The sequence below is a fragment of the Molothrus aeneus genome, chromosome 12 (genome assembly GCF_037042795.1).
Source record: "Molothrus aeneus isolate 106 chromosome 12, BPBGC_Maene_1.0, whole genome shotgun sequence".
NCBI lineage: Eukaryota > Metazoa > Chordata > Aves > Passeriformes > Icteridae > Molothrus > Molothrus aeneus.
This window is the reverse complement of record NC_089657.1, coordinates 11,205,741-11,229,496: the sequence shown is the minus strand read 5'-3', so window position 1 is coordinate 11,229,496 and position 23,756 is coordinate 11,205,741. Positions and strand designations below refer to the sequence as shown.

General features: G+C 50.6%; 1 protein-coding gene across 1 annotated transcript in view; it reads right to left on the bottom strand.

The window, feature by feature from the left end:
- Positions 1-22,520, bottom strand: part of PODXL2 (podocalyxin like 2) — a 32,696-nt gene extending 10,176 nt beyond the window's left edge. The window contains exons 1-4 of the mRNA XM_066557839.1: positions 22,415-22,520; positions 11,916-12,209; positions 1,366-2,252; positions 303-377 (exon numbers count right to left, since the gene is read on the bottom strand). Coding sequence (XP_066413936.1) covers positions 303-377; positions 1,366-2,252; positions 11,916-12,209; positions 22,415-22,469 — 1,311 coding nt within the window. The 5' untranslated portion in view covers positions 22,470-22,520. The remainder of the gene's footprint in view (positions 1-302; positions 378-1,365; positions 2,253-11,915; positions 12,210-22,414) is intronic.
- Between the last annotated feature and the right edge of the window lie 1,236 nt (positions 22,521-23,756).

The window sequence follows — 23,756 nt, the reverse complement described above, 5'->3', positions numbered from 1 at the left end:
TTCTCATGTCTCATGACAATCCAGGTACTATCACAGACTAGCAGCCAGAAGTTAGTAAAAAATCCAATATGGAACTGACATGTGCTAGACTTGGAGCAAAATCATCTCCCTCCACCCACTCTTTTTCCCTTTTGGAGAACAAAAATATTTCTGTCCTCCCCTTCTCTTCACAGCCTCTATATGTTGAGATTTCATGCTTTTAAAATGTTTTGTGGTGAAAGCAGACAGGAGGAGCTGTGCCTGCCTTCACTTTCCCAAACACCATTGCCCCCGTGCCATGAAATCTCTCTGGACTGACTTACACAGTCAATGTTATCCGACATATTCAGGATGATATAGTTCTTTCCTGCAAGGTTGCTCCAGTCTTTACAGATCACCTGGAGAGACAAGACAAAGACAGCTGGGTTCAGGTGTGAATGTAACTCTGCTGCTGAAAGCACAGGGTACACAAGGGACAGGAGCAGGGCACTGTGCCATACTCCCAGAGGCACTTCTCAAAGGATGTGACTGTCCTTTAACTCTCTGTTCTAAGGAGCAATCACCATTTCAGTGCTAACACAGAACAGGGACAAAGCTGCTCTGCCAGCTTGCCACAGCTCAGCTTGACCTTCCACTTCTATCTAGACTCAATGAGGACACAGGTTCTCAGTGGAAAACTGTCTAGCCTGCAGCCTTGTCAGCACTTAACACAAAACCTAACCGGAGCCTCTGTGGTCCTTAAACAAACTGGTGAGAGAGGGCAGCACTTTGCAAGCAGGATAGGATGCACAGAGGGACTAAGTCACTTGTTCAGGCTCCTGAGTACCATGGGGCAAAAAGCAAAATTAAAAGCTTTGCTTGGTACTTTCTCACCAGTCAGCTCCTGCTACATTTTCTCTTAACCAGCTGCCAGTTTGCTGGATTCAGGACCTGCAGTTCACCCCTCCTCTCCCACACCCTCACATATAACTGTACTCTGCTCCACCTGCTCTGCATCTGGTCCCTGCAGGCAGCAGTAGCAAAAACAGCACTTTCTTCTCACTCCCCTTCCAGAAGTCCTTGGGGACATGTTTGTCCTGACACTTCCAATAATGCAGGCTGAGGAAACAAGGAGCTTTCTCTGCTGTTCATGCCCCAGAAGAAAGGTGTTCAGCTTCTGTTTAAGAAGCAGGATTTTGTGCAGCTAGGAAGATGTGAGGGGCCAGGGATGATGGATACCTTAAGAACTGCTGTGAATAACTCCCTGAAAATTCAGCTTTGACTGGGTGAACGGAAAAACATACTTCAGCAGTCAGACTCAGGGATGGGCTTAAACACTCCCCAGGAGTGAAGTAGCCAAATATCCCCACTGCAACCTCCCAGCCCAGCCCCTGATCCCAGTGCAACCTGAGCAGAGTCCCAGGGCAGCTCCGTGGGCAGCATGGCCATGCGGGCGTCCCCAGCCAGGGGTGACGAGCTCCTCTCTGCTGCTGCAGTCTCAGTGGCTGACTCGGTGTCATTCCAAAGGGGATCCAGCTCAGGCTCATCAGCTCTGTCCCACAGAGACACAGAAGAGGGCTGCTGCTCACTACCAGGAAGAGTCTGGGTGCCTGGGGAGCTGCTTGCAGGAGAGGGTGTCCCCACAGGCGTTTCCACTGTCTGCTCCATTTCGGTCAGCATCGTGGGCTCCAGCATCTCCCACCCCACTGTGGGCTCTGACACCTCCTCCCTGGCTGAATGCTCTTCCCCACCAGCCTCCACTGTGGTCTCTGCAGGCTCTGCTCCTGTTGTAGCCACAGCCAGCTCTGAATCTGCTCCCCCAAAAGCCCAAGTGTCTCCAGTTGTCACCTCAAGGAGTTCTTCCGAATCAATGGGAGATCTTGCTGCAACTGTAGTAGAAAAAGTAGAGGGCACAGGTAGGAGACCTGGTCCCATGCTGCTCCCAAGGTCTAAGCCTGGAGAAACAGAGTCCTCTTCTTGCCCTCCTATGGCTGCCTCAGTCACAACACCTGGCTTGGAAGAGGCTGTGGAAAACAGAAGGGAGAAGGAGTCCTCTTGGTCCACTGGTTCAGAAGATGTAACCTCTGGTCCAGAGGTCTGGAGGCTCTCCATTCCTCCTCTTGAGTGGTCTATGGGGAGCAGCCCCTCCTCTTCCTCTAGTGTGGAGAAAGGAGTGTGTAAGTCAGGCTCCACAAATTCTGCTGGTGCCTGGACAGTGGCCATTTCCCATTTGTCTACTTGTGTCCCATTTTGTTTCGGCAGTGCCTTCTGAGATGAAGCAGGAAAGGTATAATCTAAAAAGAGATCCAAAAGACTTTATGTTACATCTGAACTAAGAACTCTGAGGGGCAGAGAATATCCCATTATGTGTCCAGCCACAGGTGGGGGTCAAATGGCAGAGACTCTCCAAGGGCAGGTAGCCTGCTACAGCAAAGAACCATCCCATCCAATATGTGCACTTCTCCATCTACCCATCCCAGTAAACCCATATTCCCAAGGGATAATTTCCATCTTTGTTCTCTCCATATCTGTCTGTCCATAGGCACTTTCACAGACAATAAGTAACAGTTTTGACACCTGGCATCTTTAAGTTGAGGTTATGAGTGTTAGGAATCAGCTAGAAGCCAGGGATTCATTTCAGATGGGACTGAGAAAGATATGGGGTGGTAGCAGCAGTCAGCCACAAGCTAAATGGGAAATACTACAGGAGAGAAACTAAAGGACAGAAAACCAAATCCTCCTTCCTGGCACAGCTAAGTACTACCACCAAACCCTGAATCAACCTGGGCATATTCGAAATGCAGAATTTTAGTTTGTACAGCACTTCAGAGCAGAAAAGTCATCCCACAAACATCTGAATTAGTTTTGCTTTGCTACAGCAGCTGAATCTAACTCCCCTCCCTCCAACTACAGCCCTTGCTATTCTGTGGCTCTGATCACGAATGGAAGCGTTGTTGCTAGACAAACACAGATGCTGAAGGAGATGCAGCTCACAAATATAAGGTCAGAGCAGGCTGGGGTTTCTTCTGGAAGCTAACAAGGAGCTGGGGACCCAGGAAAAGGAACTTATCAGTAAGATCAGATATGTTTAGCTCAGGGTGGCAGGCACAAATCCAGAAAGCATAAATCAACCTTCATCTTTCTTGAGAAACTGCTCATACCCACGGAGTTCTGTTTCAGGAGTCTGCATCCCAATTAACTCCTTTTCTCCCCAAGCCAAGCACAGCACATTCTCACTGAGAAGGGAAGGAAGACGATCCCTTCACAGCCAGAAATCAACCCCCTGCTCTGTCTATGGTTATTAAGTAAATGACTGTCTGAAATTCCCAAGGCTCCCGTCTCCTCTCCTGCCTGCCAAAGCAGATGCTCCACTGAGCACAGTGGGCAGCAGCTGTCTGGATGCCTTACAGAGATCTGCACAAAAAAGCTCCACATATCCCTCACTCGCTGCTGCCAGAGTGGGTGCAAGCTCCCAGGCAGAGAGGCCATGTCAGCATACACACCCACTGCCCTGGGTATTCCCTGGCAATCAGGACTGCCCTGCTACTCCTCCTGCCCAGCCCTCCTCAGCAGAAACCACACTGTTCCATCCACCCCAAGCAGGAGGTGTAAAGATCCTCCTGTCCAGCTGGCAAGTGGCTTTCCTAACCCACAGCTCATTCCCTTTAAGGTGTCAGCAGCTCCTCCCAGATGTTGCCCAAAGGTGAGTGTTACCCAGCTGCTGACCTTCAGAGCCATGGTGGGGAGACTGACTCCCAGTTCTGTCTGCAGAGAGGCCACTGGGATTCACTGCCCAGGACAGAAGTCACGTTGCTTTGCTGCTGTGTCTCACCAGAGAGCACCCCGAAATTGACACCCCACCCAAAGACCCTGAGGGTTAAAAGACTTTTGCTTCCCAACAGCCAGCTGCTGATGCCTCCTCATAGGCCAAGGAGGCTGGCAAGAGCAATCAGCAGCAGCACAGACCAAAAAAACCCCATCTCTCCTCCACTGCCTGGCACTGGTCTTTCCAAAGGCCTTCCCAACTGGTAACATCCCAGTGTCTGCAGACATGGTCACTGCCTTGCTGGATGGATGGCAGGAACACCCACAGGCCATGGGATTGAGGAGGTTTGGGTGGGACTGTCTTCAGATAGTAAAGCTTAGTGCATCTCCCAGGGCTCTGCTGCTCCTGCTGCTGCAGGGATAACTCAGGGTTTGCACCAAGAGCCTCCTCTGCCCTGACATGCTGTGGGTGAAAAGTGAGGGGTTTGCCCTTTAAAACAAGGCCCTGTCAGATATGATGTTGTTTCCAAGGATCAGTGATCCAATCTGCCATCTCCTTTGCCTAAAGACATTCTAAGATATTCTCAAGTCCTTTACACCTTCCTCTCTTCCGTGCTCTTTCCACCTGGAGCAGAGCACGAACTGGCAGGCAGATGGGCACAGCAAAAAAAACAAACCACTAAAAAGCAGCGTGAGGTTCATCCCACAGGACCAGAAATGCTCCCAGCCTGTCAGCTCTCCTTTGAAGTCACACACTCAACCTTTCCTTAGAGTGCTCTGCCACAGATTCATTGGGTCCCATGGGGGAAAGCCCCACACGGTGCAGCTATGCTGCCTTTCCACCAACCAGATCTAAAGATGTCAGAGGAACTGCTGCCTCTGCCATCTCTTCTGGGCAAAGAAAGTTAAGGACCCATCCCAATCTCTCCCAGCAGACTTCTGTCTTACAAGGCAGCCAAAGATTGAAACCTGAGCTGCTTCTCTAGGCCAACAAATCAACAGGGTAGAAGCAGACACAGGAATCCTCACACTTGCTACTAACTGGGTTAACATTCCACTTGTCATCAGTTTCCCCACTACCCTGAATGTTAAGCTGGGAACATCCTTCTGTCTGGTTCATAAGACCCCACTGATTAGAAGCTCAACTCCTCTCAAATCCTGAGGGGGTTATTTCTCAGATTCAAGTAGGGAACAGTGAAACTTGAGGCACAGGGGTGCTCCTTAAAACAAGAATCTCTCCATATAACCCCATTACCAAAGGGGTTCAATCCCTTTCCAGGTTCAGGAAGGATCACAGAATCATCAAGGTTGGAAGAGACCTTCAAGATCTAGTCCAACCATCAACCCAGCAGCACTATTGTCATCCCTAAACCATATCCCCAAGTGCCACATCCAGATGCCAACTATGATGAGTCAATGCTTCCTTCCAGACTCTTCAGCTAGACAGTTCCTGTCTGGAATCAGCTCCTCCTGTCTCACTAACAAGGGCATCTGCCAACTTCTCAAGATCAGATTTAAGTCACTTTAAGGCACTCATATTTCTTTTCATTTACACCCCTGTTCTTTGATTTGAAGGAAGTTTTGCACCCTGTCCATCTCCCTGGTATGATATCGGCCCCTAAGCTGGTCCCAGCATATTCTTCCCAAGCTTCCATCTAGACCAGCTGGCCTGTCACTCATTTGTGCAATGCAGAGCTTGCCCATTTGAAGAGTCTTCTCAGCATTTCCCTTGATTCCTTTCCCTCCAACCCTCAGGGAACTCAAAGGGCATGTCCCATTTTTAGCATCTCTTCCAGCATTCAGGTAGCAGCTCCCCTTCAGCCAGTGGTTTTCAACCCCCTTGGCCCACCTGGCTGTCCTCTGCCTTCAGCAGACCCAGTACACCTGGTGCCCATGCTCTGGGCACATGGCAGTGCACCCACAGCCCTTCCCACCTTCCAGTGGCAGTGCCACCCACTTCCCTTCTCACCACTTTTGTGGGGAGAAACAGCAACCATGGAACAGAGAGGCAGAGGGACACAGCAGCCTGTGCTCCTGCTGCAGGAATGGGACAGAGTCCTCTGCTAAAGGAGTTATGGAGCTGGCTGCAATGCCAGATTTGCCTGGCTCGTTTATCAGCTCATCTAATTCCAGGGAGGAAGCAGAACTCTGCCAAGCCCCAGGATGCCCAAGGAGAGAGGAGGTAGTAACTGCATACACCATCAGCTCCTTCCCTGACAGGGTCTGCTGTCTGCCACCAAGATCAGCAGTAGCTGGAGCACAAGAGGAGCCTGTGGCCACACACAGACATGGCACGTGCCCCTTTCCCACCACAACCAAGAGCAGCCAAGCCACAATGGAGCCAGCCTGATCACAGGGGGGACAGCTCAGGAGAACCAACCACTGGAGTGATGAAACTGTCCCAGCACCTCTGGCAAACAGTCTAGCAGGGATGGACCAGAGGAGTGTAGCAGGCAGGCACAGCTCTGCATCATGTACCCTCCCAGACCTTCTCAGCCACACCATCCCCTTGGGAGTCTGGTTGACTGATATGAAATTACACACCTCTGTCTCACCTCTTTACCACCACATCCTTAGCTTCACCCCTTAATGGCTTCCATCAGTGGTGATATTGTGCATATTGCAGCATCCAGCTGCCTCCCACAATCACCCAGCTTTTCCCTTCCAAGCTCTCTTACAAAAACCCTCAGGCAGTATTTTTTAAATAAAAAACCATCCTTCACAGCCTTTCCAAGCCTTGCCCTTTGCATCTTCAAGCAGACCCAGGTCAGGGTCACACAGATCCATTTCTTTGCCTGGGGAGATGATTTTCCCTAGAAGAGGTGAACATTAGCTTCAAACCTCTGCAGAAGCCACCATTCAGGCAATGTCCTGCTTTCTCCAAAATCAATATCAAAACTTCCCTGACACCAGATGGACCAGGACATGGCACTGTGCCAAAGCACAATTCCCCAGCCAGACATTTAATTCATTACATTTCTGCTTCTCTGTCATTCAGAAGAGCTGCTCTCAGTTACTGCCCTACAAGGTTCCCTACCCTGTATTTGCTATTAACTGTTTAAAGCAACTGTGACAACTCAGGAAGAGGGTGATCCTCTTTTTTTTTTTTAGTACACATAACTTGACCATAAGGTGTTTATTGGATTAAACTGGGAGATCATGTTAACCAGTGATTGAATTACTGATAACTAGAAGGTACTGTAGTAAAGACAAGACCATCCCTGGATTCCAATCACAACACATAGCATCATTCACACTAAAACATCTGCCAACTTTGGGAATCACACAGTGCTCTCCACTGAAAATGCAGCCAGGTCTGAAACTGTATCTGCTCTCCTTTTATAGTACAGAACAGTAAGGCTTACTGCAAAAAAGTCATACTCCAGCTGATTGAAACTACAGGGGGATTTCAAAGAGGCAAAATACAATTACTGGTGCTGGAATTAAGCCAGTTGGGGCTAATATACTAATCTTCCAGAAGTACTAGGAGAGGTTATTATCTGAGACTCTGAGACAAGTCCACACACACAAAAGAGATCACAGTCAAAAGAGAGACCCAAAGTAGCAAAGTGATTAGGCCATTATGGTTGAATTTGCTTGAGGTACAGACTGGGCACCAAGGACTACTGTTCCCAAATAGCCTCATACCTTATCCCAGCTCAGCACAGAGACTGCAATAAAGGCAGAATAAGCCATCCTCACCCAAACACTGTCAGAGATAGCTGCACCAGAGAAACACCCTGCCCTGAAACCCTCTGTCAAAGGACAGCCTTTGGCAGCAATGTCTTCACAGAGCTGGCTTGTCCCAAGATAGATCACCCCTGTCTCTGTACACTAAACCAGGGCATAAACAAGAGGCATCCCAGGAGCTGAGCTAGGGCAGGAGGCTACTCAGCACTAAGCTGCTTATGGAGACAGTCTTTACCAGGTGCTTCATTTCATTAATGATTGGCTTGAAGATGGTATTAAGAACTGCAGATCTGCTGTCAGTCTGGATGAAGAGGCAGTAGATTTCTGTAAGGCTGAGAGATACCAGGATCTCTCTTGCCAGAGGCGAGTAATTCATCATGGAAAGAAGTGAATCTCACTATCAGAGAAGATGGAAGGTATTTTATTCCATTATCTGGTCAGAAAACTTACTTTTTCTTGAATATAGTCTTAATAACAGTCTGTCCCACTATCCCTCATCCTAACTCCCCGGGAATCCCTTCTGCTAATTACTATGAATAATTAAAAGATTACAATTTCCTCCCCCATCCCACAAAGCACCACATGCTGTCCTAGGAAATCACCAATCTAAAAAACTAGATTGGATAGCTCCCAGTACAGTCATCCCTTGGTCTTCAACCACCTTGGAGCTAAAAGAGCAGTCCCTGGCTGTAATGAAGTGAGCTTCATGCCAGCCCACTGTAACACTGGGAAATGGGATGATGCACTCCAATCCTTGAGCACTCAGCTGTTGGGCAGGGCAGGAGAGGGACTAAGTGCCCTCAAGCACGAGGCATCCACAAGTCTTGTGTCCATTTTCAGGAGCCCACACTTCCCAGCAATTAATGATTAGGCTGCCTCACACTCGAGCCTTCACTGGAAGAGAGGAACATGTGGGGCAGTGCATCCTGACTGAGCCAAAGGAGAACACTGAGAGCTGCAAACAGGGAGAACTCCAGGGTGAATACAGCATCATGCAACCCCTTCACCAAAACCAAGGGATTCAGAGAGACCTACAACCCTACTGACTCCCATCTTCTAGCCCTAAAGCTGGATGAGGTGTTTTACCTGCTGCCAAGGACATCTGTGTAACAACAGGAAACACAGGGGACTGGAAGCCTCCAGGCAAAACAAGATGGAGAAATGGAAGAAAGGAAAGGAGGAGAGGAAGGGCCAGACCCTGCAGGTCCACTGAACTGATCTGTGGCTCAGGCCAATTTGCTTTGCTACCAAAGGTGAAGCAAAGCAGCCATACCCAAACTACAACCAGAAGCTTCTGGGTTCCCTGCAAGCCTGAAGGAATGCAGGAGTAACAGGTTCACAGCTCCACTGACTTGCTTTTTAGCAGCAGTACAAATCACACACTGCTTCTTTCCATAAGGATATAGCATCCACATTCCCACCAGACCCCTAATCCATCTCCTCCGTGTGTGGCTCCACTGGGTAGCAGCTGTGCATGGCATGACACACATGCAAGTGCACACTTCTGTGCACCCTCAGACAGAATGAGACAAATGTCAGGGCCCTTCCAAAGGTTAGTGCTCACTGATGTCAGTATAGAATCACTCTTCTGTAACATAAATCAGCAAAAGCACATTATTCAGGAGAACCAGAGCCCTAGTCTGAGCTGTGCTCTTCCACTGGGAGTTTGTTCTCACTTTCTAATGGACTAACAGGTGGCCCTAGAAATGTTTTCTATAAATATTTTTAAAGGATGTTTTTTGTACACTTAACAAAAAAAAAAAAAGCAGCAGCTGCAGATTGTTATTGCTTTTTAGCTCTTGCAGCCTTGAAGTCACACAAAGGCAGGGCAGTCTCCCCACACAGAGCTCAGACAGACATAAAAAAAAGGAGAGATGGAGAAAGCTAATACAGCTTTTGAATAGCAGGAGATATGGCCTATCTGCAAGATCCTGTACCTGGACCAGTTCAGGCCCAATATCTTTGTATAAAGACAAAAAGAAGCCAGCACAGGTGTCCTTCCATAGCAGGTAATTTTCTCTCTTTAGGAGTACAACAATCCTGTTCTGTGTCTTGATTGATGCAGTGTTTCCAGTGTGTGCCTGGGACAGAGCTACCAACTATGCTGAGCTACACTACACTGAATGAAATCTCACATAAGGAAAACTTACACTATAAACTTTTTTTCCTTAAACAGCAGCTGTTTAAAACGGTTTAATGGGTTTATACATTGAAAACAACCTAACAGATGTCATCACACAGATCCACAACGTATCACATGGCATCTGTCACACATGCAGCATGTAAGTTCCACTGGTTGGGTGCATCTCTCATACAGAGGCTTTGCATGACAGGAGAAGACTGCCCAATTTAGGGATGCTATTACAATATCGTTTATTGTAAAATGACACACGGCAGGTTTCTAATTAAATTTTAAGTAGAAATGTGCTCCCAGCTCTTGAATAATTCAAACTGTTCTATTAACCAAGGTTCTGAAATGCCATTGAGACATGAGCTCTGGACACAGCAACTGTCAGGGGAAGAAACAGCACTTGGAAGCAGAGCAGTGGTTAGCTGGGCAGCGGATAGGGCAGGGTATGCATAAAGGACAGCTGAAAGAGCACATCTGCTCCTGGAGGAAAGAACTGCAGGCGAGAACGGAAGGAGAGAGCGGCGTGTTCCGCATGCAAATGGGGCGAGGCACGTGCAGGAGGCAAGGCTGGGTTCAGTACCAGCCATCTCTCCCTCAATGCACAAGCACACGCTGTTCTCCAAGTCACGTCCCGATCTGCGAGGACACGCAGGTGCCTGCTGGCACACCAAGAAAAGCGGCGCTGAGCGCTGCCAGCGCGCGGGAGCAGCTGAGCCAGAGCGCGTCCCAGGGATGCGCGGCAGGAACGGCGCCATCCCAATGGCACATCCCAAAAACAGTGCCTTCCCAACAGTGCCATCCCAAAAACAGTGCCATCCCAATGGCACATCCCAAAAACAGTGCCTTCCCAACAGTGCCATCCCAAAAACAGTGCCTTCCCAACGGCACATCCCAAAAACAGTGCCTTCCCAATGGCACACCCCAAAAACAGTGCCTTCCCAATAGTGCCATCCCAAAAACAGTGCCTTCCCAACGGCACATCCCAAAAATGGTGCCTTCCCAACAGGGCCTTCCCAACAGTGCCATCCCAATGGCACATCCCAAAAACGATGCCATCCCAACGGCACCATCCCAAACAGCACCATCCCAATGGTGCCATCCCAAAACCAGTGCCTTTCCAACAATAGCACTATCCCAATAGCCTCATCCCAACAATGGCCCTGTCCCAACAATGGCCCCGTTCCAACAGCACATCCCAACAGCCACATCCCAATGGATCCATCCCAACGGCCCCATCCCAACAATGGCCCCGTCCACCCCCAGCACCACTGCATGGCACAGCTGCCCCACGGCCAGGCCTGCAAGAGCCCCAGGGCAGCCAGAGCACAGCCAGACAGGTTTAGCAGCACTGTCAGTGAGCAATGGGCTTTGGAGACCTAAGCTGGGATGGCCCTTGCCCCACATCGCGTGCGCTGTGCCCCAGTGGGCAACCCAAGCCACAGCTCTCAGCTCTGTGTGAGCACAGCTGTTTTTTAAGGTCACAGAAATAGGAGAGGAGATAAAACAAGACTTGTGCTTTCTAATTGCAGACCTCAGTCAGATGTGCTGAGAGCGATACTGCGTAGGGGAGGAGGGATAAGGCTGAAGCCTGGCCCTTGGGTAACACTTAATACATGCCCCACATGACACTTAAGAGCAGGAGCATGTGAAATAATCTCCTAAGCTACTGGAAACCCTGCAATGCACCTCCTCCTTCCTCCCATCCCTCTCTCTGAGAGCATCTCAAAGCCAATGAGGGGCTTGGGGAGAGACTACTGAGGGGACTCAGTGGTCTCAGAAAAACACTCCAGAGAGGAAAGCGAACTCAAATGCCAATGAAACCCACTTTGGTCATGACCTCTCAGGAAGCATCAGGACAGAGTAGGCAACAGGACAGCTGCCCAAGGGACAAAACATGCTATTTTCTCTTGGACCAAATCCTCACTGAAGTCACAGAGTGAGGAATCCAGAATTTGACCCAGAGAACTCAGTTCTGACTCAAACACTAAGATGACCTTGATCTTGGGCTCTTGAGACCCTAAAGTTGTGCTTAATAGACAGCAACAGAAAAAAACAAGAGAGAAGAGAGCATAAAGGGAAGAAAGTGAAAGGAGGGCATGAGGCAATGGGAAACTAGATGGAGGCAGTACTTTTCCTAGCTCATAGCAGCTCAGGAATAAAAAGCTCATCTGTAACTTGGTTTCTAAAGCCTGTGCTTGCTCAGGGTTCATTGGGGACACATCAGGCACTGAGGTGAGAAAATAGAGCTGACATTTAATCTCAGGCCCTCTTAGCAAGAGTTGTGTCAAAGCAGGAAGATAGATCCTTGCATCCTTCCACTTCCCCAGAGTCCTTGCAGAGTGGTAGGAAGAATGAGGTAAAAAGAACTTACCTGTTGCTGGTCCCAAGTCCAGGCTGGAGTCGTTGAGCTCCCCCCCATCTTCCCAGAAGTACTGTGGGGGCTGCAAGATCTTGGACTCCTCATTCTCCTCACTGGCAAAGCCTGACCCTGGAGCAGCATGCAGGGAGCCAGGGGCAAGATCTGGCTCTGCAGCCTCTGGTCTGGTTTGCTCGTGGGAATTCATGGCCTCCAGGTGGGACATCATAGCAAATTCCAGCAGGGAAGTTGATGTGAGGCCATCGGCAGTTGGGTCCTCCGAGGAGGCAAGGCAGAGGCACAAGGTCCCTGTATAATGACAGAAAACACACATCAGAGAGAAGAATGACACCCACCGGGCTTGTCTTCCCCTTGGAGCCTATTCCTGCCAAACCAACCTGCCCTGAAGATGGGCTGTGCTCTCAGCTGAGGAGGAAATTTAGGGTATTTTGGGAAATATCCACAAGTATGCAGAGTGGCATTCACATCCAGGAGGAGTCAGTGCCAAGCAATCATCCAGCGTGGGGCACCTCTTTCTGGGGTGATGATTCACCCTCTCTGAGGTGTTTTTGCCTCTGTTAAAGGATGAGGTGCCTTGTTAATCACCCATCCTGGAGAGGAGGTGGAATGTCATATAGCTCAGCCACGAAACCCTGGCCTTATGAAAACAATGACAGTTTCTATCAGGCTGTCCTGATCTACAGCTATATTATATGCAGGGAGGCTGGTTCAAACCAATATTATTTACAACCAGTATTAATCATGTTTTAAATCTGTAGAGTGAAAATCTGTTTTTTGGTTTGAACTTCAGTGCACTCACATTGTTGGTTCTCATAAGGAAGGGCTGACAGTTACAGGTAACAATTATATTGTGACAACAGCAAACATCCACCTAACACTAAGAAGGAGAGCAAGCTGCATTTTGCACTTTTCTATCAACATTACACACTTATTATTTCCATTTTAACTATTAGAAGGATTGACTGACACTTCTTGATTCCTAGATGAGACTTTAATTGTGATTTGTGTCAAGGTACATTCACATGCATATTGAACTCCAATCAAAATGCAAGAAAACAGCACCTGGGATTTGGCTTTATTCACCTACTAAATACCATTATAAATATGGAAGCATAAGGAAAAAATAAAATTACCAAAAGCTGTTTTATATTTAAAACAGTTTTGTTAAGCAAGTGAAGTAACTAATTTGGGTGAACTGAACCATTTGCTTTGCAGCCCTCTATCATTCAGCACATCAAAATAAAAGATCTCATCCTCTCACAGCTGATTTTTATTCATAGACTAGAAGGAAAAAGGACAAGTTTTCTTGCTTTCTCAGCTCAGACTCAGTTCCTCAATTGTTAATGAAGTAGTCAGTGAACTGAACTAATTGAATAAGCTGAAATGAAGACTAATTTGGTATTTTTCTTTGATAACTGATTTTCTAGACAACAGAAATGCAGCAGCTCTAATCCATCTGGACTTCAGTCAAACATCTGATACAGTGCCTCATGAGGAATTACAAGAGACACAAAAAAAGACAACTATTAGCAGGAAAACTGTAAGGCATTGGCTATACAAAAAAAATTACAGAGGCTTGTGCTGGAGGAGGCTCCTAGTGAAATTCCTCACAGTTTGTCTTTGGATCTGCTGTTCTATCACATTTACCTAAGTGACCTTGCAACAAAAAGTAGGAAGGTGATAATGAAATTAGCCAAGGACACAAAGCAAGGAGACATCCCCGCTGCACAGAAAAACCACGGGTACAGCTAGGTGATCTTGAGAATGGGAATAACAGAAATATTATGAAAAGAAATAGCATAAAGTGATAAGCCCCCTTGAGAACTAGCACAAAACATTTCTGATACAAGCTGGGAAAACATTCATCAGAAATGTCTTAAGAGGAGAAACTCCTGTATTAGGAACAGCTCTGAGATATCACTGGAATGCAGATGTGAAAATCCTTGCAGAGTAGTGAAGTATTAGAAACAGAGATTTTACAAAGCACTGCTGAGACATCACCTGGGAGCTGCACACAGATCTGGGTACACAAGGCCTGAAATGATTTAAGCAGAGCTGAACTGCCTTCAGGCAAGGGCACAGACAAGGCAACCTCCTGATGTTGCTACCCACCACTGTGCCCTACAACTCCACATCCCAGGAGCACAAATCCAAACCAGGGCAAGTGCTACGATGAGCTGAGGGGCAATGGCACATGGGTTGGCCCTGATGTGATCATTGAAGACGTTGGCAAGTTGGCACAGAAAGTTTGGGAGTCGCTGCCCACCTGACAACAGATTACCAAACCTGTCCTGGGAATACTGGAAGCCAGAAATGCATTTAAGTCTTCTGCTCTGACCCTCTCCACCTCCCTCTACTATTCTCTGAACTCATCAAAATATTAGCAAAATCAAATATTGGCTACCCTTTTGCATACACACTTGGGCCAGGCTTCAGCATTTCTCAATCTTGTTTGTTTGCCCTATTGATCCAAGGCAAGATCAGCTCAGGCCTGAGCAGCAGCAAAAAGGGAATGGCAAAAGAGGCAGAGTATCAAAGGGGAAGGAAGCCACTGCAGCATCACAGAGCCAACCAAAACACCTCAGGGCATCTCTAGGGATGTGCCAACTCCTGAGCCATGCAGGAACAGTGAAGTCCACAGCTGGAATCAAGAGCCTGCACACCCCCTGTGTGTGAGCCCAGACCTGGGAAGGTCTGGCCAGGACAACCCCGTGCTGGTTCTGGGGCGCCCAGCAGGCTCCAGTGTGAGCTTCCCCAGCTGACAGACAACACCTGCATCCCTGATGGAGCACCAGAGAGAGCACTTGTCTTGAGGAGCTTGCAGCTTAAGCAAACATGACAGAGAGCAGCAAGGAGGAGAAAAGAAACATTATTCTCAAAGTTATCCATCAAAGGAGCACAGGATAGGAAGAGACCATGGCAGGCCCAAGGCCACATGAAATATTTGGTTTATACGTGACTGCAACTGATGCCTGGATCCTGAGCAAGCTCTTTATCCACCCCAATGCCTCAGTTTCCCTGAGTCCCATTCACAGAGACACGGCTGATGTGGCACCTCAGCTTTCCAGCCACACTACAAAGCACATCCTGGTCTCCCCAGCAGCAAGGCAAAGTCTCAAAATGCACCTCTGTGCCAGCATCTACACTGCCTCAAACCTCTTTTCCATCAGCTACATTCTGTTAGGGCTGCCTACAGAGCTCAGCCAGAGCCCACCCCACCCCTTCTACAACACACATCTCATGGCAGGTGAACCTGGTAATCCAGAGAGCTATTTCCATCCATGTGGGAAGCTCAGATGCTGGGAATTTGTTTACCCTTCTTTAACTCTGAAGTGTTTACCCAGTTAAAACCCCCTAAGCTGCATTATCTGGTTTACTGGGATGCTGTGCTTTCCTCAGCCCAAGATAAAACTACGCCACCTCATCCTTAGGAATGAGTCATGCACAGCCTGAGCAAGACAGGTGTCTTGTCCCTGGGGTGGATGTGAGTGACACTGGGGTCTGATCTAGAGGCACGGGATGCAGAGACTGGGCTGGGGGAACCCTCTGTGCCAGCACCAGCCTGAATGCCTCAGGCCTTAAAGAACCACCACACCAGAGTACAAATCAGTACCTCTCCAGACACCATCCTGACACCGCTTCATTCATACCTTCTGCACCAGCAGCAAAAACCCAAAGGCTTGGGGTGCCAAAAAGCAGCACGAAGATTTGCCACCTTCCCCCTCTCTTTCAAGCCTCTCATAAAGGAGCTCCACGCAGCTGTCAACTCCAAGGCAAAGAAAGAATCAAAGCATGAGCTGAGCTGGGAGGCAGGGGAGCACAGCTGAGAAAGGAAATCTAATGCCCAAGACCTCAGTTGCAGGCCATTTTCCTCCCAGGACGGGTAACAGGGATTAGACAACTTCTACCAGCCATCAGCCTCCCGATTTTGTATTCTAAAACGCAGATCAAGTGATAGGAATAAAGAAACAAATGAATAAAGACCTGCAACTGTAGATGGGAGGGAGCAGGGAACAGAGCCAGGGCTCACCAGCTGCTTCAATGGGGCGTTTGTCTCTCATTTCTATTTTTGCGGCACCTCTGCGTAACCTGGAGGAGATGAGGCTCTGCATGCTAAAAAGGGCAGCCAGCCTTCGGGGAAACAGCAGGGCTTAGAGCACGGGAGGAAAAACCCTCCCAGAGCAGACAGAGGAGGGGCCAGAAAGCAGAGAAAGTGGGAGAGGTAGATTGAGAGGGGAGAGGGAACAAAGGCGGGATGGGATGGGAGCTCCCGTGCTGGCTGCGCGCTGTCCTGTTGCCAGCACCCACGGAGGTGACATTGGAGCCAATGCAAAAGGTGTTTCACCTCTGTGAGGAGCAGAGTGGGGCAGTTCCTACAGCAGGGAATAATGCTGCAGTGCTACCTTTCTGAGGACACTGAAAAAAAGCCAGCCAGGAGGATACAGATGAAAAGAGTTTGCTAGTGCTGACCCCATGACCGCTCAGAAAACAGTTCTGAGTCAAAGTGGCAAAGCTCACTCTGTTCAGCTCAGCAGAGGATTCACAACAGCCCCAGACAAGGAGATGAGGGAGTTTCACTCAACAACAAAAAAAAAAAACCTGAAGAAAGGCTATCTGCCATCTTTCTCACAAAGTGCTGTGAATAAAAGCAGTTTCACAATTCTAAATAATTCTAAAAGAGCCCCAAAGTGTTTTCTACATTGGCTGACCAAAAATCACTTCATTCCTTTGCCACAAAGCAAGTCACCTCTCCATGGGATAGGGCAGCTATTTAAAAGCTCCAAATTGGCCTATTGAACAGGACTAGAAATTAAAGAGGAAATAAGTCATTTTTGTGTCCAGCTGAAATGAGAAGAGGGATTTGGGGAGATGAAATGGAATCTAGCTATTGAAGCTGTGACTGTGTCAAATAGCCTTTCAAATTTTTTCGCTTTTTAATTAGTAACAAGCAAACCTCAATTTCTTTCCAAGGAAACACACAATCATCCCTTAAGATGTCACCACATCAGCTTGATCTGTAGAGGGGCTGGAGTGCTCATCAGTTTAGCCAACAGAAGGTTGGTTTTACCTCTCCTTCCTGAATGTTGTGGCTACACCACAGTGCCATGGAGGCAGGATCAGCCTGCTGAAGAGAAGAACACTTGCCTGGGGCACACTCTGACTTACCTGTCCGTCACCACCAGCTGGCAGAGCCTGCACACCCCACCCAAGCACACTTGCACAGGAGGGAGGTCAGAGCATGGTGGTACTGCCAACGAAGCAGCCACAGGAATGTCCATCTGGCCCTGCTACCGTTGACCTTCCTTCCAAGCCCACCCCACACCCAGGAGCTACCCAACAATGTTATTTCCTAGGAGAGCTGGGTCAGGAATGGGTCATTTACTGATAATCAGTTAGGACAGAAACACAATGACCAGATGAGGGAAGCATCTGCCAGGGATATTCCCTCCCCCAGACCACTGTGCCTGGAAAGGCAGGGGAGCAAGGCCCAAGGACAGAGAGGAGAGAGGCCCCAGGGCAGAATGGTCAAGGCACAAACCACTTCCAGAACATAACAAAATGCAGGGTAATTTAAATAACAAAAAGGGATCCCAACCATGGCCAGTGGAGGAAGAGGCAGAAATGTTGTTTGACTGAGGGATGTCCAAGCTGATTCCCACACAGTCACCTGGAACCTCTGCACTCCTAACCCTCAACAGCTTGAACAGGGAAGCATATGGGATGACTGTGTATGAAACCAAGTTCTTTTGGTGCTCATTCAGAGTTACAGACCACAGCTGTTCTGGGACACAGCACCTAAGAGAACTCTCCCACTGCAGCTCCCACACAGCCTTATTGCTGCTCTCCCACATTGCACTAGACTACTTACACACCCAGCCATGACCCTAATCTCAGAGATCATTTCCAATTAGGGCTTCAGAAAACAAGATCAGACTGCCATCCTCCTCTGGTACTGCCAGCAAGCAGGTCCCTCAGCGAGTGTCCCTCTAAAACCATCCACCTTCCCGTGTCTCCAGCATGTTTTAGAAAGCAATAGGAAAAGCACTTGGTCTGCAGGTAGCACAGACTTACCTACCTACACCAAGAAGAGCAACAAGGCACAAGGGAAGAAGCCCTTGCAATGGGACAGCTCTTTAGAAGGATGTTGTGCCAGCATCTTTAAGCTTTTACAGCTCCTTACAGCAAGCACAATGAGAGCTCCAGCTCCACCCAGCTGCAGGGAGTGCGTGTCTGCACGTACTGGGTGGGCACCACCTCACAAAGAACTGCCAACATCTGCTCCCTGGGTACTTCAGCAGAGAACATCCACAGCATGCAGGGCCAGGTACACCCACGGGAAACAGCAAGGCACTGCCAGGGCACGCACCTGCTTTTGCAGATAATTGCAGATGTGCCCTTTGTCAGACTGGGGCTGGTGTCCAGGGCTGCTGGGCACCCTCATCCCAACGCCAAGATGTGTCTGGTCTCCTGTCCTTAGGATCTGTAACATCCAGACTGCTCTAAACACCTCCACCCATTCCCACACGAGAGACTCCATGCAAGCAGGAGACACTTCAACATGCCGGCCTGTCCTCCCCCCTCTGCTCAACCATTCATGCCTGGAGCCACAATCTCACTTGGTTGCAGTCTCCCAGACTGTTTGCCTTCACTCCCTCCCTGGATTGTCTCGTAGCCTTCACACCTCCCTCCTCTGCTGCCACCACGTCTGCTCTCCTCCTCGATTCCTGCTATTGACAATGGCAGCTCCCAGCTCGGGGCCAGAGGAGATGCAGCCCCTGGGAAAACAGCATTGGGTAGACAGTTCTACACAGTAGAAGTGAATTTTCTTTCCTCAGTTGTCTTTCATAGGCATATCTTTCATAGGCATATGAAGAGGCATATCATGCCTCTTCAAACAGCCTACAGACCCCCAGGGGTTAACAGACCATGGGATGAAAACCACTGATCTAAGAGAAAAACCACAGCCCACAGACTTCTTTGCCCTCTCTAAGGCCCAAAGCATTTCATCTGTCCCCTTGAGGTCTTAAGTGCCTCAAGTCCCCTTGAGGGCTTAATGTGGTTATTTCTGCCCCTGAAGCCTGTGCTTCCTCTTCTCACTCTGTCCAGCCTGGACTATGTCCCCCACAATGCTCACTCTGATTTCCAGCACACCCAATAAAGGCACTGCCTCCTTCTTCTGCAAAGCCTTCTTGCCCAGGCAGAACAAGCAATACCTCAGGTGCCTGAGGGACTTCCCTTGAAATGTGGTCACCTGTCAAAACGTAACTGAAACCTTTTACACCCCTAAAGGTCCTTAAATCCCCTGGCATAACACTGAGCATAAAACACTCCACTCCAGCACCTGCAGCAGAGCAATGACAACCACCCTGCCACACACTGCATCCCCAAGAGGCTCCACTCCCCAAACAGCCTCAGGTATCCTAAGCAGAAAAAAAGCTCATGCAAAGGTTTGGTGGTCCCAGGGCACGTACATGGCTTCTGACTACCTTCACAACAGCAGGCAGGACAAGAGGAGCCATGGTTGCAGTTGGCATATAGAGGGAGGGCTGCAAAGCTGCTTTCCCAGCATTAACAATTTGACCCCAAGCAAGAATGTACATCCAAGGCCTGGTAACCACAACAGGGCTTCACCACGCACAGGGACAGTGAGGGACTGCTCTGAGGCCCAGCAGGGTGCACCTTCCTTGCCAGCATCCCTGGCCCTCTGAATAAACCAACACACGTGTTTTCTTGGCCTCGGTGCAGGCTGTGCTCGTGTGGCTGACAAAGAGCCTCTCTCCATTCTTTTGGGATTACGTGTTTCAGTAGCGCCCTGGTTTCCACAAACAGCCAGCAAGAATGAGGAGCCAGTTCACCCAAGCACCAGCTGGGAGATTGCTGCACCTTCCTGCAGCCCCTCTGCCCCAGCCCTGCAGTGGGGCTGTCAGTGCTGCTGCTCCCCCAGGTACCCACACAATGCCGCAGCTTCTTCCCAGGCAGAGTGAGTGGGAAAACTTCTGTGCACTCTGATCTGCAGCTCATCGCCGGCAGCTTCCCCTTGAGGGCTTAATGTGGTTATTTCTACCCCTGATGCCTGTAATTAAATGAACATTTCCTTATGGCAGCGAGGCGGCCAAGGAAAAACTTACTACAGGGGATTTTCATTCATCCTGATCTATATTCCTTCATCTCTGGCTTGTTCACACAATGCTAACAAGACATCTTCTAAGCAGGCAGAAAGACAAAAAAAAAGCCCTTAAACAGCCCACATGCAGACAGCCACCTGGGGAGACAAAAAGAGGAAGGAGACCAATTCCCTCCTTCCCCCCCTGCATCATTTTTCTACTTGCAAAACCAAAGGGGCTGAGATACCCTGGAGCCTGGAGAGATGTTTCCAAACTCTGCCAACAGACTTGTGCTGCCCAGCAGTCTGATGGGACCCTGATAAGGCACATGTCCCATTTCAGCACATCCTGCAGGGCTATGGAGGCTCCCAGCTCAGGGAAACACGTGGGGAACTGCACACAGTCAACCCAGCTCTCTCCTGGGTATCAACTGTTCCTGTCCTGTGCTACTGGAGAAGTGAGGCCAGAGTGCACTGAATAATTTCAGATTGGAACTGATCCTGAACCACCAAGCAAAGCTACTACCCAGAACAGAGCCCGAGCTACAAATTCCCAGCAGTCTGCATCTCCACTTCTGACCTCCCATGTGGGTAGGAGCCCACTGGTCTGGGGAGACCTGGCCAGCCCCACAGTACTGCCACAGCCCACCAGGATTACAAATTTCACTAGATTAGGAATTGAGCTGTCCCTAGGAGCTGCTTCTCACCTCCCATCTCTATGTCTCTCCCTGCTAGGACAGCAGAGAGGATCACAGGGAAAGCCAAGCACCCAAATCCTCCATATCACCACCAGCTGGACAACACTGCTGGAAAGTTTCCAGCAGCCTCAGTAGAACAAGAAGCATATCCTCCCCCCAGCACAGCAGTACCTGTGGGGTCCTTTTGGCTGCCACATTTTAAAACCACCATGAGGTCCCTCTCCTTCCTGTGCAGAGCAAACATAGCTTTCAGCTATGGGGATGGGGTCAACCCCTGCTGGCAGATTGGCAGGGTGGGATTGTGGCAGCTCCCCCCTCATATCTTACACTCTTCTCTGGAGGAGGCAGAGGCTTGGCTGAATTTGGGGACAGGGGTTTCCTGCTGAGACATGGCTGAAGAACCCTTGCCAGCTGTGCCCAAGGTATTCCCTTAGTGTGGACAACCTGCCTGGAGGAAACCACAGAATTGGCTCCCTCCTCAGCTCCAGAAAGACTTATTGCTTCTGTGCCACAGAGTATTGGCACAAAACCCCAACAGGTTTTCAGATCCATTTTGCTCTTCAAGCTCACTATTGTTTGCAAACCTAAAAGGCTTTATCTGTTGTCTTTCAGGAGCCTCAGATGACAGAGACTAACAGCCCATAGACAGAGCAGCTCTACAGATGACACATTCCCCCATGAACATTTTCAGGAGATTGGGGTAATAAAGGAGATGTGCCAGGGGACTGGATGTCACTGTATCACAGCTTGGTCGTGCTGGAAGACAGTGACTGGTTGGTAAGTCAGCCCTTCCTTCCCTGTCAGAATGACTCAAGACAAAGACTCCCCCACACTTCAAATGTCCCCGTTCAGAACTCCTGTTCCACACTAACCAGATTTCTGTACAAAGGGATGGATTAGGGAGGAAGAGGACAATCTCAGCCTCATGGGTCTTTGGGGGGATCCCTTTGTTGGGAAATTTCCCCAGACTATTTAAAAATAGAAGCAGAGCATTCATAACTATTCCGACTATAATTATTCCTGCACTTAACTGCCTTTTCCTGGCACCCTACCTCTCCTCCAAATTTCAAGAGAAGGCTCTTGGGGAATCGTGGAGCTATTCGTGGTGGCCCGTTCTTTGTATCAGTTTCACGGTAGTTCGCAAAATCACCACGACGCCAGACGAAGCCACCGACACCCGATCGGGCGGTGCGGGGCAGCGCTGCCGCAGCCGAGACCGCCCCGGCCGGGCCGAACCGCGACCGCCCGGTGCCCGCGGGTCCCGTGCCGGGTGCCCCATCTCCGGGGCGGGAGAGCCGGGAGAGCAGCCCACGTGCAGCCAGCCCACCGTGCCGGGAGCGCAGGGGCTCCCGGGGCAGACAGCGGCTGCCCCAGAGGGCTCTGATGCCCGGGTAGGGGACAGTGCCAGGCACACAGGGAGAGCTCCGGGGTGGGAGATGGGAGCCGCCGCAAGTCCCGGTACCCGGGTCAGTGGTGCCTGCGGAGAACGGCGGGGTGATGGAGACCAGCCCGCTGCAGAGATCCCGGCACCCCGGGGCACTGGAGCCGCGGCGCACCGCTGTTCCCCGGGATGGGGGCTGAGCCGACCCGCCTCCCGCCGGGGGTCCCGGTGCCCGCGGAGGGGATGGACGCCCACCCGCCGCCCAGCCCGTAGGGATGGCAGCGGCTCCCGCCGCGCCAGCCTCACTCACCGGCGGCCAGAAGCAGCAGCAGCAGCAACGCCGGGGCCCGGTGCAAGGGCTGCATGGCGGCGGCCGCTGCCCTGCCGCACCGCCTCTTCACGGGGAGCGGGGCCGCCCCGCCGCCCGCCGGGCTCTGCCCCTCGCCGCCGCGCCCGCCCGCCGCCCGGCCCCGCTCCGCATCCCGCCGCCCGGCGCCGCCTCCTCCCGTCCTCCCGCCGCCGCCGCCGCTCCGGGGGCGGGGAGCCGCCAGGGGGGTCCGCACTGCCCGCCGGCCGCGGGGGCCGAGCGGCGGGCCGGGGGCGGAGCGCAGCCCTCCCTTCGCTCCTGATTCCTGCCTGCGGAGCCGCCGCCCACCCGGCCGGCGCCCTCTGGCCCCGGTCCCCGCACGCCGGTCCCGGTGCCCACAACGAGTGCCGGCGGCGCGGCTGCTTGCGCCGGGCGCGGGTGATGGGCCCCCGCCGCGGGCAGCGGGGATGTGCGCCGGAGCCCGCCCGGCACGGACAGAGCCCCCGGGAGGGCAGAGCCCCGCCAGCTGCAACACCGGGGCAGCGACGGCCCCCAAAGCAGAGACCCTCCGCATCCGCCTGCTGACCTCTCTTTAGCTGTCCATGGCTAATGGAGCCGCCGCTTCTCCCTCGCCCCTCAGTTCCCACCTCACTTCATCACCTAGAAAAATTTCTCCCGCTGGGCAAATTCCTTTCCCCACCTCTGGAGGCCATCTGGTCCAAGCCCCTGGTCAGCTGGGTCACCTACAGCCAGTTTCCTAGGACCATGACCAGATGGCTTTTGAGTATCCCCGAGGTTGGAGACCCCACACCTTCTCTGGACAACTTGTACCACTGCTCACACTTACAGTACAATGTACTTCCTGATGTTCAGAAAGAACCTCCAGTGTTTTGGTTTGTGTCCATTGCCTCTGGCCCTGTTACTGGGCACCACTGGAAGGAAATGAGGCCATGGACACCATCAGTACCTTTATGGCAATGGCACATCACTGTCTCACATTTTATTTGGTGTTGCCATGACCTCCAGGTCCTTTCCTGCCAAGCTAGATCCCAGCTGGGTGGCTCCAGCATAATCTGGTGCATGAGATTGCTCCTCCCCAGGTGCAGCCCTTTGAAAGCCTTGCTGGACTGCAGTAGGTTCCTGTCAGCTCACTTCTCCAGCCTGTTGAGGTCCCTCTGGATGGAAGCTTGACTCTCTGGTTTATCAGCCAAATAAAGATATGCAGATATGGAGCCCTTCCCAGATTTGTGTTGGGATCCTGAACTCCACCATTTCATGCAGCCAAGGCTGCCTTTGACCTTCACAGCCCCAACGAGCCTCTCATTGCTGCTTAGTATGAGATCCA